General features: G+C 35.7%; 1 protein-coding gene across 1 annotated transcript in view; it reads right to left on the bottom strand.

Annotated features, from left to right (window-relative positions):
- The window catches only part of Nhe3 (Na[+]/H[+] hydrogen exchanger 3), a 330,876-nt gene that overhangs the window by 87,822 nt on the left and 228,567 nt on the right, over positions 1-14,487 (bottom strand). The window contains exon 16 of the mRNA XM_090377696.1: positions 3,639-3,747. Coding sequence (XP_090233822.1) covers positions 3,639-3,747 — 109 coding nt within the window. The remainder of the gene's footprint in view (positions 1-3,638; positions 3,748-14,487) is intronic.

Genomic DNA, 14,487 nt, shown 5'->3' with positions numbered 1-14,487 from the left:
TGCGCAGTGATCTGATTGAGGTGTATAAGGCCTTGAATGGGTTGAGCATGCTGAATTCTGATGGGATCCTTCCACGTGTTCAGATTACGAACCTAAGGGGGCATAAATTCAAATTAAGAAAAGACAGATGTAGATTAGATGTGCGGAAATTTGCCTTTAGCCAGCGGGTGGTTAATTGCTGGAACAAACTTCCATCTGTCGTTGTGGAAGTTGATAGGTTGAATAAATTTAAGGAGGAACTGGACAGGCATTTGGAGGGAATGGTGTGTTTTTTTTTTTTTTGGCTGATGCTGCATAAGCTCATACACTTGCATCAAATGCCACTGCTACTACATCAGCAAAAAAAAAAAAAATCTGTCCTATTTATCAAAACAGTTGTATTAATATTTTAATCCATTGTTCAAACATATTTCATGTATATTAACAGATCATTTCTACCATCGTTTTATTTCGGAAGGTTTCTCTCGACTTCAAACCCCCCCCCCCATCCCCCACACACACGCATTGGCATAGGACATCAGGCCCTGCAAGCCATTTCGCTATCACACCACTATATACAATAAGTGCGACTACACAGAATAAATTTAACAACATATAAAACAAAAAGGTGGGAACTGACCCCTTTCTGACCGACCACCACCACAGGACAGTAGCAGTAAGTAAGAACCTTCTCAATTATTCAGATACATACCCATTGGGCTTTGTGTCACCTATCCCAGTTTGCTGCACCGGATGCTTACAAAAATTTAAATTCAAACTTAAAAATATAAAAGTATCTAAATCCAAAATTAAAAATACTAAATATAAAGAAAATTAAATTTAAAAAATTAAGTAAATAATTAATCCATTCCTATAAATTAGAAACCCTACTAAAACCAAAAATATCACATATATATTAGCAAAGTAATAAATGGCAAAACTGGTATGGAGACAACAGAAACGGATAGGTATGAGACATTCCTTTAGTTTGGCTATTGATCTACTCAAAGCTCCCGATGAAGTAGTGGATAGATGGCCATGTGAGGGAACGATTTTCAAAAATTGCATCACCCTTTATCATTTAGTATTGACATTTTTCATTATCAATTAGTATTGATATTTTCACATTTTGCTTCATAGTAATTAATACGTTTACATTAACATAACGTTTATAGGCCAACTAGAATTAAGATAGCCTGTATATGCTAGCTTGATTACCTGATCCGTATACACACTAATACCTATGTCTAAATTATGCATGTATAAAAATACCACTTAATTGAACTAATCGATCTATATTAAATCATACACATATGTCTAATTGCCCTATGTGCAATAGCACTAATGTTACACACATTACAAAAACCATACCATACAATTCTATCATTATAAACTTTAAATATTAAATAAACACTATATATACAAAACAGTAAAGAAGCAAAGTAAGCAGAAAAAGAAAAATAACAAAAGTTATAGTATGTCTAATGCTCCAAAATGCAGTGCAGCAGTAAAGGAAGCAAAAGGATATATATAATGTGTGGTTTGTAGAATAAATAAAGTGTCAGTGAAAACGGTAATGAAAAGTACACATGGTGCCTGAACTATGCGAAGTTTAAGGAAAGTGGAAGTGAAGTAGTGGTTAAACAGGTGTAAGAATTTGAAAAACCTAGTATAAAAATGAACTGGGCTGAGCAGGAAAAAAAAAAAACAAAACAAGAAAAAAAAAAAAGGAATGTATAAGTAAATAAATAACACTATATGGGAGGGAAATTTTAGCAAGATATGGGAAGGCAATTTTAGCAAGAGGTTGAATCAGGGGATGAAAAAAAAAAAAAAAAATATATATATATATATATATATATGTGTGTGTACAGTAACTGTACCTAATATTTATGGGTCAATGCAGTTGCAAGCAATCATACAATACACCCATAATGTCTATAAAATATTAAGGATAAGGATCAATCAAATAATAATACTATCAGGGACTTAAGAAAATGAAAAAAAAAAAAAAATTATTATCGCTTTTTACCGACAATCTAGATGACTTCAACTGAGGCCAACCACCCAGACTGAAGGAAAAAAACGACAAGAGGTTCTCTGTTTCTGCAATGATCAATATATGCTAAGTAATTTTAATTTTTCTTCTTACTATCTGCATGTTTCTCTTTGCGTTAACTTAAATTTAATTATTTATTTATATTTATTTTTACCATATCCATCACATAGGGGGCACCACATTATTTTGACGACGATTACATTATGTCCTAGATACGGTAAATATGTAGTATGTATTATATATTTAATCTTATTTTAATCATTAAATTACGTTCTCTGTCGGGTCAACGATGATATATGCTTACATTTATATTTTACTTATATTTCTTACATTTGATTCTAATAATTCTAAAATTTATTTACATTATTTGTATTTGGCGTAACTGGTTTATATTTGGTTTAGATTTAAATTACTTAGCATATATTGATCATTACAGAAACAGAGAACCTCTTGTCGTTTTTTGCCTTCAGTCTGGGTGGTTGGCCCCAGTTGAAGTCATCTAGATTGTCGGTAAAAAGCGATAATTTTTTTTGCGTTTTCTTAAGTCCCTGATAGTATTATTATTTGATTGATCCTTCTCATCCTTAATATTTTATAAATATATATATATATAAAATAACAAAAATAAATAATAATAATAATAAAAACCTAAGTAAGAAAACAGTATGTGATTTACATATCATGTAGATAACTATCAAGTTGAATTCTGAATTTCTCTAAGCTGTCAGCCTCAGCCACAGAGGTAACTAGTTCTATTAATCAACAATACACAGGCTAAAAAAAACTTCTTACAATCAAGTCTAAACATCTTCCCCTGTAATTTGAATTTATGGTCCCTAGTTCTGGAATCATAACAGTGAAAAATTTTGCCTTCCTGCATTTTACTATCCCCTCTGAGAGCCTTGTAGACATCAGTCAGGTCCCTTCATTTATCTCAGGCTCACTCGTGCAGCCTCTCCCCCACCATGAAGTCTTTTGTCAGTAAAGAACGATGTGAAGTATCTATTCATCAGGGACATCAGCTGAGTTATCTAAGACTTTCCCACATACCCATTACAAAAGTGTCCAAACTGATTAGTTTTCTTTTACTTTGTATTCATATACACAAAAAAAAAACTCTTCCTTGTTTCCATTCTTTGCTTGCTTAGCCAGTGCTTTCTCATACTCAGCCTTTGCTACTCTACCTTTTCTGTGGTACTATTACAGATCATCTTGTAACCCGTTGTGGGTGTTAAAACTTTTCATCACCCTGTAACTTTCCCATGCCATCTTTTTCTGCTCTATTAGAGTTAAGATATTCAGGTTTGGTTACACAGAAATATTACTATCTACCCTCACCACCTTAGAGTTTAAACTGGAGAAAACTTCACTTAGCTCAGGCCATTCTTACCAATAACACTGTATATTTATCAGGCAGCTGAAAAACTGCTGCCTCTCAGCAGATATTTTCAGAAGGAAAACAATCACTATACTTTGTATTTTTCAAGACAATAAAAGGAGAGTCATTTAAAGAGTATATTACTTCATTACAAAATAAATACCTTACTATAAACACTACTTATTGCTACATCCATAGTTGTTTTATAATAAATATACCCACCTGTGACATCTGCTGAGTACTGGTTAATATCCTGGCTAGTGGAACACAACAAGCTGGAAGGGTGTCCATTAAAGTAGGCCTACTGTGGGTTAGCAATGGTTTCATATATCTAAATATTAGTTAAAGATAATTATGAATGTGTATTACATAATGAAAATCAAAATCCAAAATAACTGATTTATTTACAAAAGTCTTATGTAATCACCACTATGACTGCTACACAGATTTTTGTAATACAGAAGTCTATGCATGGATCATATGTGATGACATTGTAATGATAATTTGCAGAAAGATTTGTAATCTACCAAATTAGGATATTCTAATTTAAGTCAGTAATTTCAAACTTAAAAGAAATTTCTTATTGAATCAGGTATTTGATATTTCAAACAAAAAATTTGAAATCTAAATAAGAGAAATTTAAGAAGACAAATTTTACCAATTATTCAAACAGGTTCAGCTGCCTGATAGCATAATGCATCCACAGATATCTCTGCAGACAAGGAATGTGACTTTAAAATGGTACTCTACGGCATTCATTCAGTGATTTAAATCACCATGATGTGATCTGAATCAGCATCACCATGACCCACATCCAAGTGAGTCATGGTGATGCCTAGCCATGGATCTTACCAGATTTCATGCTACTTGATTTCTGCCTGTAGTGACAAATGAAGAACTTGATGTACCAGCAAAATCACAGCTAAGGGAAAACTTTGGCAAAATCATGAAGCTTGATACCTTTGTATGACAAAATGCCTAACTTATTAAAATGGCAACAAGTCTGCTTTTAAACATACAAGACTGTGCATTGGGAATAGTAGTGGGCAGTCATTTTGAATAGTAAAAATGACTGTACAGGATTGGACATAATCAGAGGAGTATATAACTTCACTGTTTCATTGCGCCTAATATACCAATAGTAAGTAGTTAACAGTGAGCCATACACTAAAATTAAAAATGCATGGCCCACTTGCTAACTTTAGTGATGGTATATCAGCTGAACAGAAACAGTCAAGCTGTAAACTTCTGATTGTGGAGATCACAGTGAGTGAAAACAAAAAAAATTTATATTTTGGTGTCAAACAAAGATGATCAACACCTAGAAATATTTAAGAATTCCTGCATCACTTTTTCACTTTAAGTAAAAGCCAGGTGCATAACTTCAAGTGTTCACAGTTTGGTCTCACACACACACACACGATTTCTTGCAGAATCTTTGCCAAAAATTAATTCACCTAATTAACTACCTGAAGTTCGGCTATCATATTGCTTAACACCTTGCACATGCGAGTGTGTGATATACACATAATATAAATACAGGTGACCCCTGCAGAGCACGTGGGTTACATTCTGGCCAACTTCCGCGCACGTGGATTCTGCATTCAGTGTGGTACTGTTGTTATGGAAACAAGGGGGTTAGGTTTTGAAACTTTAAGACATCATAAAATATATGGAAGCACAGTAATATTTTTCTATGCTAATTTTTGCTGGAATGGAAGTTTCAAAAATGAACAGAAAAACTGACTTCCTCAATTTCTCATCTCTTGTTCCATCGGTCCAATTGAGTGACAGCGAGTTCGTCCCTCTAACGTAAATGTAAAAGGTCCCCTAATGTTAAAAGAATACACAATGAAAGAAAACTAAACTCCCCCAAAAAAATCAAAATTAAATTATGGAAACAACAGAAACTTAATCAGGTATAAGCTTCCATTATGGAATCGAAATGAATTCCTACCTAAATTTAAAATAAAACTGCATGCTAGCTAAAGAAAAGCAAAACAATGAAATAACTTTTAACTGACCACGACTTACCAACATATATGAAGAAACATTCAATTCATGAAACTGCTAGCAGAAGGTGAACATGCTTTTGAAGTTGACTTACAAAATCCAGAATTTTTGTCTGTTGCTGGTTTATCATGATCTTTCTCATGTCAATATAAGAAACCAAAATATCGTCAATGCCTCTCTTTTCAAACTCCTAAGAAAGTAGAGATCTTCCTGCATAATCTTCTCCTTCAGGAACTCAACTGCTTTTAGAATCTCTGATATACCCTTGTTTGTTAGTTCATGTTTCTTCTTCATAAACGTCTTTATAGTAATTCTTCTAATTCTTCATTTTTTAATTCCTCCTGATGGGAATGAATATTTTCTAAAATTTCTTTCTGCTTTATATCAATAAATCCCTCACCTCCAATAATGTTTGAAAGTTAATAATTTTTGAGAGGTCTTGTGAGTCATTTCCTGTTTAAGGGAATAGCTTCTTCCAACAGTTCGTCAAAGTTGACTTCTTCATTTCAGTACATGACTGTTCGATTATTTCAATACCTGCTAGTATTGTGAATTCAACCCAACATTGGTATACATTTTCATATAGAAATTTATAAATTTTATCAACAAGATTTGCCAAGCTTCTCCTCAGATAATAAGATTTGAAAGTTGAAATGATCCCTTGGTCTAGGGGCTGTAAAACTGATGTCAAGAAACACAAGTTTTACATTTGGATTGCAATCAAGAGGTGACTTGGAACATTGTCTAAGATAAGGAGCACCTTGAATGATAAATTCTTATTTTTCAGGTATCCTTCAACTTCAGATATGAAACAATGCTCTGACCAGTTACTAAACAGTGAGCCAGTCATTCATGCTTTTCTATTTGATCACCAGTAAATAGAAAGAGGATTTATTTTTTCCTTTCAAAGCCCTTGGGTTTTCTGACCAATACACTAATAAAGGCTTGCATTTATAATCACCAGAAGTGTTACTACAAAATAGGAGAGAGATTTTGTCCTTTGACACTTTGAATTCATGTGCAACTCGTTCTTCTTTGGATAGATATGTCCTGTCAGGCATTTTTTGACAATAGAGTCCAGTTTCATCACAGTTAAAGATTTGATCTGCCATCTATCTTCCAGCCGACCAGGCTAGCCAGGTGGGTAAAGTGCCTGCCTGGCAACCCAAAGGTTGCGGGTTTGAATCCCGCAACCTTTGAATCAGGCTTGGATCAGAATAAAATGCAAAAACTTTGGGAGGTGCATTATGGCCACAAAAGCCAATGTGCCAACAACTAAAAAAAAAAATGTATCATCCATCTTCTATTCACATTTTTCAATTCCGATAAAAAAATTTTCCGCTGCCTCTACATCGGCAGAAGCAATCTCACCAGCAACTTTAATACTGTGCAAATTTTCTCTTTTTTTTAAACCTATCGAACCATCCCCTGGATGTACTGAAACTTGATTCACCATTTGCTAGCAGCGTGAGACTTTATGTGATGATAAATATGTTGGACCTTGCACCTGATCATATTAGAAGTGAGAGGCACATTTCTATTCCTTTGGTTATCAATCCAAACACTCAATAACTGTTTCATTTTTTCAATATGCATATCATGTCAACTAACAAAATTGGATTTTGCACTTGCAGAGTTTGTTGTTGACTTAATGTTTGCCTTAATTTTGCCCTCACACTTTTTAATTGTTCGTATCGATGATTCACTGCACTCATATTGTTTAGCTAAAGATGCAAGAAAATCTATTTTCTTTCCCCAAAATAATTTTCTCATGCAATGACAATTTTTCTGGATTTTTTCTTCCCAGAATCACTTTTGGATATAGAGGCATGCTTTGAAGTCATTATGTTAGGGTTACTATTGAATTAAAATATAAATTCACGCAATAACAAAACACATGCAATGAAGTCACTTTTCACTCAACTAGGTAACTCACACTGAAATTGTCACCAGCAAAGACACAAGCCGACTAAGGGGTCATTCAAGTATTATGTCACACTGTTTCGGAGAACTGCTGAGTTAAAAGATACATAACGAAAAAATATATTGTAGTAATAAAAAAGTAGATACAATGTAGAGGGGCTAAATTTTGATTGATCGCAAAACTGCAAAGTGCCAGCTGTCTCTGATTAACAGTCACTTAAAATGAAATTGATGATACTATAAATTCAATCGTGCTAAAGCAACTAACTAATATGTGATATTGTAGGCTGACTCACATTTACAGGAGCTCACATTTTTCTGTTCAAACAAAAATTTCTGGAGGTCACCACCGTACAACAATAAAACAATTTGCAGGTCCCGGTTTATTGGGCTTTTCTCTATTAGTGCTGGAATTTTGTGGGTTTTTACGTTATGGTGAAATGTGTTTTCCCCCTTATAAGAAACTTCAATCACATAAAAAACATTTTCAGAATCTTCTCTTCATTCTTATTTTTTAAGTTTCTTACTTTTTACTTCGTATCTCACTTGTGCAATTTGTGCGTGCCATGTTTGTTGTTATTGATTGCTTATCTTTTTTACTGTATTAAATTTTACAATCCAAAAAAAAAAAAAAATTCAGTGAACAGAAATATCAATTAGTATGTATATCTTAACAGTGCTATATTTACTGTAATATTTATTTATTTATTAGAAATTTAAGATGTTTAAACCTGTGTTAGCAATTTTCTTGGGTTTATAACTTTTTTTTTTTAGTGTTTTACTTACCAGACTGAACACTTTTTTTTGGAGTGCTCTGCCCCATCCCTATTTTTCCCATAAGTCCTGTTGTTTTTAATGCATGAAATACCATAACATGGAGATTTTTAGGAACACATGTAACGCATTATAGCAGAACTGACTATACCGTGTAATAAGGTAGCAAGGCTGAGCCAGATGTGTGAACCTTGGGATGCATATGGCATGGTCTATGACGCACGAACTCCTACTGTGTAAGTGCAAATTGAGCACGGTAAAGCTGCATTCGGTGGGGATCACCTGTACTATAAATGAGAGTGGAAGTAACATTCATAATAATGAAATATGTAGGTGGATTTTTGTGCACATATAAATTAGGATATGAAGATGCACCTAGCACTATGCATTAGCATTAGTAGAGGCATTTAATGGAAGAAAGCAAGCTTATGCAGCATCAGCCAAAAAAAAAAATAAAAAATAACCACTTCCACTTCACCCCTCTGTTCGTTCGAATACCTGTCCAGCTGAGCCTTAAACTTATTTAGGCTATGAACTTCCACGACAAGGGATGGAAGTCTGTTCCACCAACCAACCACCCGCTGGCTAAAGGCAAATTTCCTCACGTCTATCCTACACCTGTCCTTCCTCAATTTGAATTTATGCCCTCTCAGGTGATTATTCTGAGCAAGAGGAACCAGACACTGTAATTTGCAAAACTTAAGCTTTTCTTCGTAAGAGCAACCCTTTGTTCCATTCATTAATCTTGTTGCTCTTCTCTGTACTCGTCCTGGCAGCTCTACATCCTTCTTGAAATGAGGCCTCCAGACCTGTATTACAGTACTCAAGGTGTGGCCTGACCATTGCCTTATACATGGGATTAATCACCTCCTTATTGCTGCTAAAAAAATTCCTGTATATCATTGACAATAAACCATGAGCTACTCTTGCAGCCCGTCTGCACTGTCAGAAAACTTCATATCTGCCTGCACAACCACTCCCAGGTCCCTTTCATTCTCTACCACTGTCAGTGTAGTACCACAGAGTTGATACGTTGCTCTGGGGTTGCTGTTTCCCATATGTAGTACTTTTCATTTGTCAATGTTAAACTTCATTTGCCACCTCTCAGCCCATCTGCTCAACCTTTCCAGATCCTGTTGCAGTAGCATAGTGTCAGTAGTATCCTTGACAACCCTGCCAACATTTGTATCGTCTGCAAACTTGGACATTAAGCTTGATATACCATCATCAATATAATTTATAAATACAGAAAGCAATAATGGACCCAATACTGAACCCTGAGGGACTCCACTAATAACATTAGTCCACGATGAGCAGTGTCCATTGATTACGACTCTCTGTCTTCTCCCCCTCAACCACCCCTTTATCCATAGCAGCAATTTGCCTCCAATGCCACACTGCTCCAATTTGTGCAGCAGTCTTCCATGTGCAACAGTATCAAAAGCCTTTCTAAGATCCAAGCATATAATACCAAAGTTATTCCCTGCATCCAGTTCTTTTGTGACTGCATCATAGTATCCAATCAAATTGGTCAGGCAAGACTTCCCCTTAACAAAACCATGCTGTGTCCGAGCTATAACTGAAGTCTTGTCTAGATGATCCTGCAGTGCTTCTTTAACCAGTGCCTCCATTAATTTTCCGGGAACAGAAGTTAAACTAACAGGTCTATAATTACTTGTGTCGCCCTTTGATCCTCCTTTGTGAATTGGGGTCACATTTGCACATCTCCAATCCATGGGTACTTCCCCTGAGTCCAAGGAAGCTCTCATAATTATGGCTAAGGGTTTGCTTACTTCCTTTGCTGCCTCCTTTAATATAACTGGATAGATTCCATCCACCCCAGGTGCCTTTCTTGTATTTATGCTGCTAACAAACACTAAGTTAAAATATAAGTGCAAGTAAGAATTAATGTAAAAAGTTTGAACATTGGCACCATTATTATAACATCTTATATTGTGAAATCCTTCACAAGTTGCTCTCTTATACTTCAAATAAGTGGCGCCTCCATAGCCAGGTGGGAAGGAGCAGCAGTGCGTAGCACACGCTCCTTGATTAGACCGGGGTTTGGGCCCGTCACCACCAAATACGGAGGATGCGGAAAGGTCAGGGAATGACCACCACATATCCCGGAGCAATATGGCCTTAGTTGCTAATGCTCCTAAAAATCAAATAACAAACAAGCTTCAAATAAGTAACACTTTCCCATTAGAGAAGATTACTCTTACTTATTTTTAGTGGTACTCAAATGAAAAAAAGTAACAGTAGTTATTTTAGTAGTATTTATTAACAGTAGTTATTTATAACAGTAGTTATTTATTTTAACTTCAATTACCTTTTCTACTAAAGTACTCTAGCACCAGGGCCTCTTTTATGGAGGATGATCACAACATTCCTGTGCATTATTATCATTATTTTTTTTTTTTTAGCAGCATACTTCTCTATTCTTAATATTTAAAATGCTTACCATAACTGCTACAACTCTATTGCCTTGTTTACCAGTTATTTATGGTTACCTTTTATCCTTCACCACAACACTAAACAATTATCTTATCCTCTTTGAATCACCTTGCATATTCTTACACTGCCTATGCACATATAAACTATGAATAGCATTCTAGACCTTTTCCCATTATTCTAAGTAAATAAATTTTACACAATAATGCCTTAATACTATTTTTTCCTCTGGCAGAAGTGCTTATTATTGATATTTAGCATCGTTGCATTAGTACTTTGCTTTATTAATTCTATTAATTCTAAATTAATTCAAAAGCTATCTAATAATTCTATTAATTCATCTTAATATATTTAAGACCACTAGCCTGTTAATTTTAAAAAAAAATGTATAAAACTGTTTTAAAAAATTTGTATATTTTGATTTAATACATATTGCACATGTAATGTTTTCTAGTAATGGAGCCTAATTAATATAAAATGATTACAGCAATCATGTACTAACATAAATCAGATGTCAACCTATTTAGACACTGTGCTTAGCCTATGCAGATTATTAAAATAAGAATATAATTAAATAATAAAAGTTTGTCCACTTCTTCCTTGAATTTATTTAAGCTATCTACTCCTGCAACAACAGATGGAAGTTTGTTCCAGAAACCACTGCATATGGTAGAGGTAACCCCAGAGAAACATACCATGTTGTTGTTGTGGGGGTTTTATGGCGCATAAGCTGCTTTGGCTATAATGCGCCTATTCTTTTATTGTAAAAATATATAAGAAATTCTTGTCACGTCAGAAAGGGGAGTAATCAGAAATGACTAAAAACTCCAATTTGTTTCAGAAAGTTAAAAAATTCCGGAATGTTTGCATTGTCACCAATGATATTCTCTAGAGTTATTGGTTTTCGAGGGTTAACCAAAGATAGCAGGGTTGATGTTCTGTCTTGTCTATAGTAGGGGCAGTCAATAAGTATGTGTTTAACAGTCAGATTTATAGAACAATGTGGACACTGTGGTGGATCGTCTCCTCTAAGTAAATAAAGATGGGTTAGATGGGTATGCCCTATTCTGCTCCTTGACAGGACTACTTCTCGTCTTGATGTACGGATACTGGAGCTCCAAATTTTTGGATCATGTTTAAATTGAAAGAGTTTATTATTTGTTTGAGAGTGCCAGATTGTTGTCCATTCTGACAAGCAGGCAGCTTGAATAGTTAAGGCAAAATCTGACGGCGGAACAGGGATGTTAGTTAAGTCTAAGCTAGATGGATTTTTTGCAGCTTTATCAGCCAGTTCATTTCCCAAAATACCAGAATGTGCTGGAATCCAACAGAAGATGACCTGTTGATGCCGTTCTTCAATTTTTAATAATATACTTTGAATTTCGTCTATAAAAGGGTGAACTTTATCTGAGAAATTACATAAAGCCATGATTGAACTAAGCGAATGGGTGTAAATAACAGATTTTAAAGATCGATCAGCACAGAGATTTTGTAAGGCCAGTTTAATAGTATATAATTCAGCTGAAAAGATACTAAATTCAGGTGGAAGTGATACTGAAATAACAGTATTCAGAAACACGCAACGTTTGAATTAGATTTAGATCCATCTGTATAAATTTGGGTAAAATCACTATATCTTTGAGTGTGAGCTGCATGAAGCTGTATGATATTAGATGCTTGTAAAACTCCCTTTCCTCATTGGCAGAGATAAGTGTCACAAGTCACCAGAGGAAGAGAAGCCCATGGTGGTTGACAGCAGGTTGCTACCTGTTGTACGGAATGAAAGGAAAGATTCCAAACTTCCATCAGTTCAAGGAGACGTAGACCAGCTGGCTTTACTATGCTAGGTTTATTTCTGAAGAGGTTTTCTAATGGGGGATTGAACAAGTAGGACTGAATGGGATGTGCGGCACAACTTTGTATCTTAGCAGCATATTTCAGTAACAGTGTTTTTCTACGTAACGATAGTGGGGACACGTGAGCATCAATATAGAGACTGTGTGTGGGCGACGTTCTAAAAGCACCAAGTGCAATCCTCAAAGCACTGTGTTGAATGGGATCAAGCCAGCGTAATGCGCTCATTCTGGCAGAATCATAGATGGGAGCTCCATAATCAAGGCAGGATCTGATTAATGACCTGTATAGCCGAAGCAGAGAAGTACGATCTGCACCCCATGTTTGGGCGGATAAAGCTTTGAGTATGTTTAACTTTTTAAGACAGGAAGTACGTACATTTTTAATATGGTCTATAAAATTTAACTTGTTGTCAAGGGTTAATCCTAGAAATCTGATATTATTGGTGACCGGGATGGAGACATTAGAAATTTGAAGTTCGGGATCCGGATGAAGTTTGCGCTGCCTACAAAAATGGATAGCAACTGTTTTTTGCTGCGAGAGCCGATAGCCATTGAGGCTGGCCCACTGTTGTATTTTATTAAGTGATATCTGGAGCTGCCGTTCAATAGACCTCATATTTTGGGAATGGCAGGAGATGGAAAGGTCATCTGCATAAAGATAAGTCTCGACTGTATTTGGAAGCTGTCTTGTAATAGAATCTATTCTGAGAGCAAACAGAGTGGCACTCAGTACTGAACCTTGTGGAACACCTTCCTGCATGAACGTTGTAGAGAGGGCATGTTGGTACTGTACTTGAAACGATCTAGTATGTAGGAGGTTTTGAACAAATATAGGAAGGTTGCCCCGCAGACCGAGGGCGTAAAGATCTCCAAGTATGCCATGCCGCCAGGTGGTGTCAAAAGCCTTTCTATGTCTATTGAGACCATTACAAGATGTTCACGTTTAACAAAGGCATTTCGAATGGCGAAATCAGCCTTGACCATAAGATCTAAGCATGACCTATTTTTACGAAAGCCATATTGACAATGGCTCATTAGATTTTCTGACTCAATGATCCAGACGAGTCTTCTGTGGACAACGTTTTCTAGGATTTTGCTGAGGCAGCTTGAGAGAGATATCGGTCTATAGCTATGGGGGTTGATTGGATCTTTCCCAGGCTTTAGAAATGCCAAAACAGTAGAGTGATGCCCGGAAGCTGGAAAAACATTTTCTGAAAAAATACGATTGTAAAAAACCAGCAGCAAGCGCAAAGCTTTGTCATCAAGATGTTGTAGCATGACATAATAAATCTCATCTGGCCCTGCAGCACCATTGTGGGCTGTTCTAATAGCATGCAAAAGTTCAGAGTATTGCAGAGGTTTGTTATACGAGAGAAGGCGGGCAGTTTGAAAGTTAATAGTATGCTTTTCTTTGGTGTTTTTGATTCGTTTGAAAGGTCTAGAATAGGCTGATGCTGCAGAGATTTCAGCAAATGTACTGCCCAAAGCATTAGCAATATCTATGGGATTGGATAGGTCTTGCCCTTTCCAGGAGAGGATTGGTGAAGGTACAGTAGGAAACTTACCAGATAACTGTCTAATTTTTTTCCATATAGTTTTCGATCAGTATTTCTGTTAAAGGTCGATGCAAAACGGATCCAGGATTCTTTCTTGGCTTTGTACAAATCGTGCTTTTGCTCTTAGCTTCTTGTAATTAATGAAGTTGGTTGTGGTTGGATAACGCCGAAATAAATTCCAGGCTTTAATTTTTGCTTTCTTTGCTTTGGTGCATTCCTCATTCCACCAGTAATTATAATGCTTGCGACCAGGGGGATTTGATAAGGGTATTGTGTCCTTGGCCACTTTTAGAAGATGTGACGTGATGTAATCTGTTACATTATCTATATTCTGGAACTGGATTTTTTTCTCATCAAGAGAGATTGATGTTCGAAATTTTGCCCAGTCTGCCCGAACAAATTTCCATTTCCTGGGGGGTTTGTTTGGACGAGTTTTTGATATAAAAAAATTTCATATGATTGGGAAGTGATCACTGCCCATAGGATCATTTGAAA

Source organism: Mastigoproctus giganteus, chromosome 1 (assembly GCF_048544385.1).
Source record: "Mastigoproctus giganteus isolate SK-2022 chromosome 1, ASM4854438v1, whole genome shotgun sequence".
NCBI classification, from domain to species: domain Eukaryota; kingdom Metazoa; phylum Arthropoda; class Arachnida; order Uropygi; family Thelyphonidae; genus Mastigoproctus; species Mastigoproctus giganteus.
The sequence above is the reverse complement of the archived record's forward strand: the minus strand, read 5'-3'. Positions and strand labels throughout refer to the sequence as shown.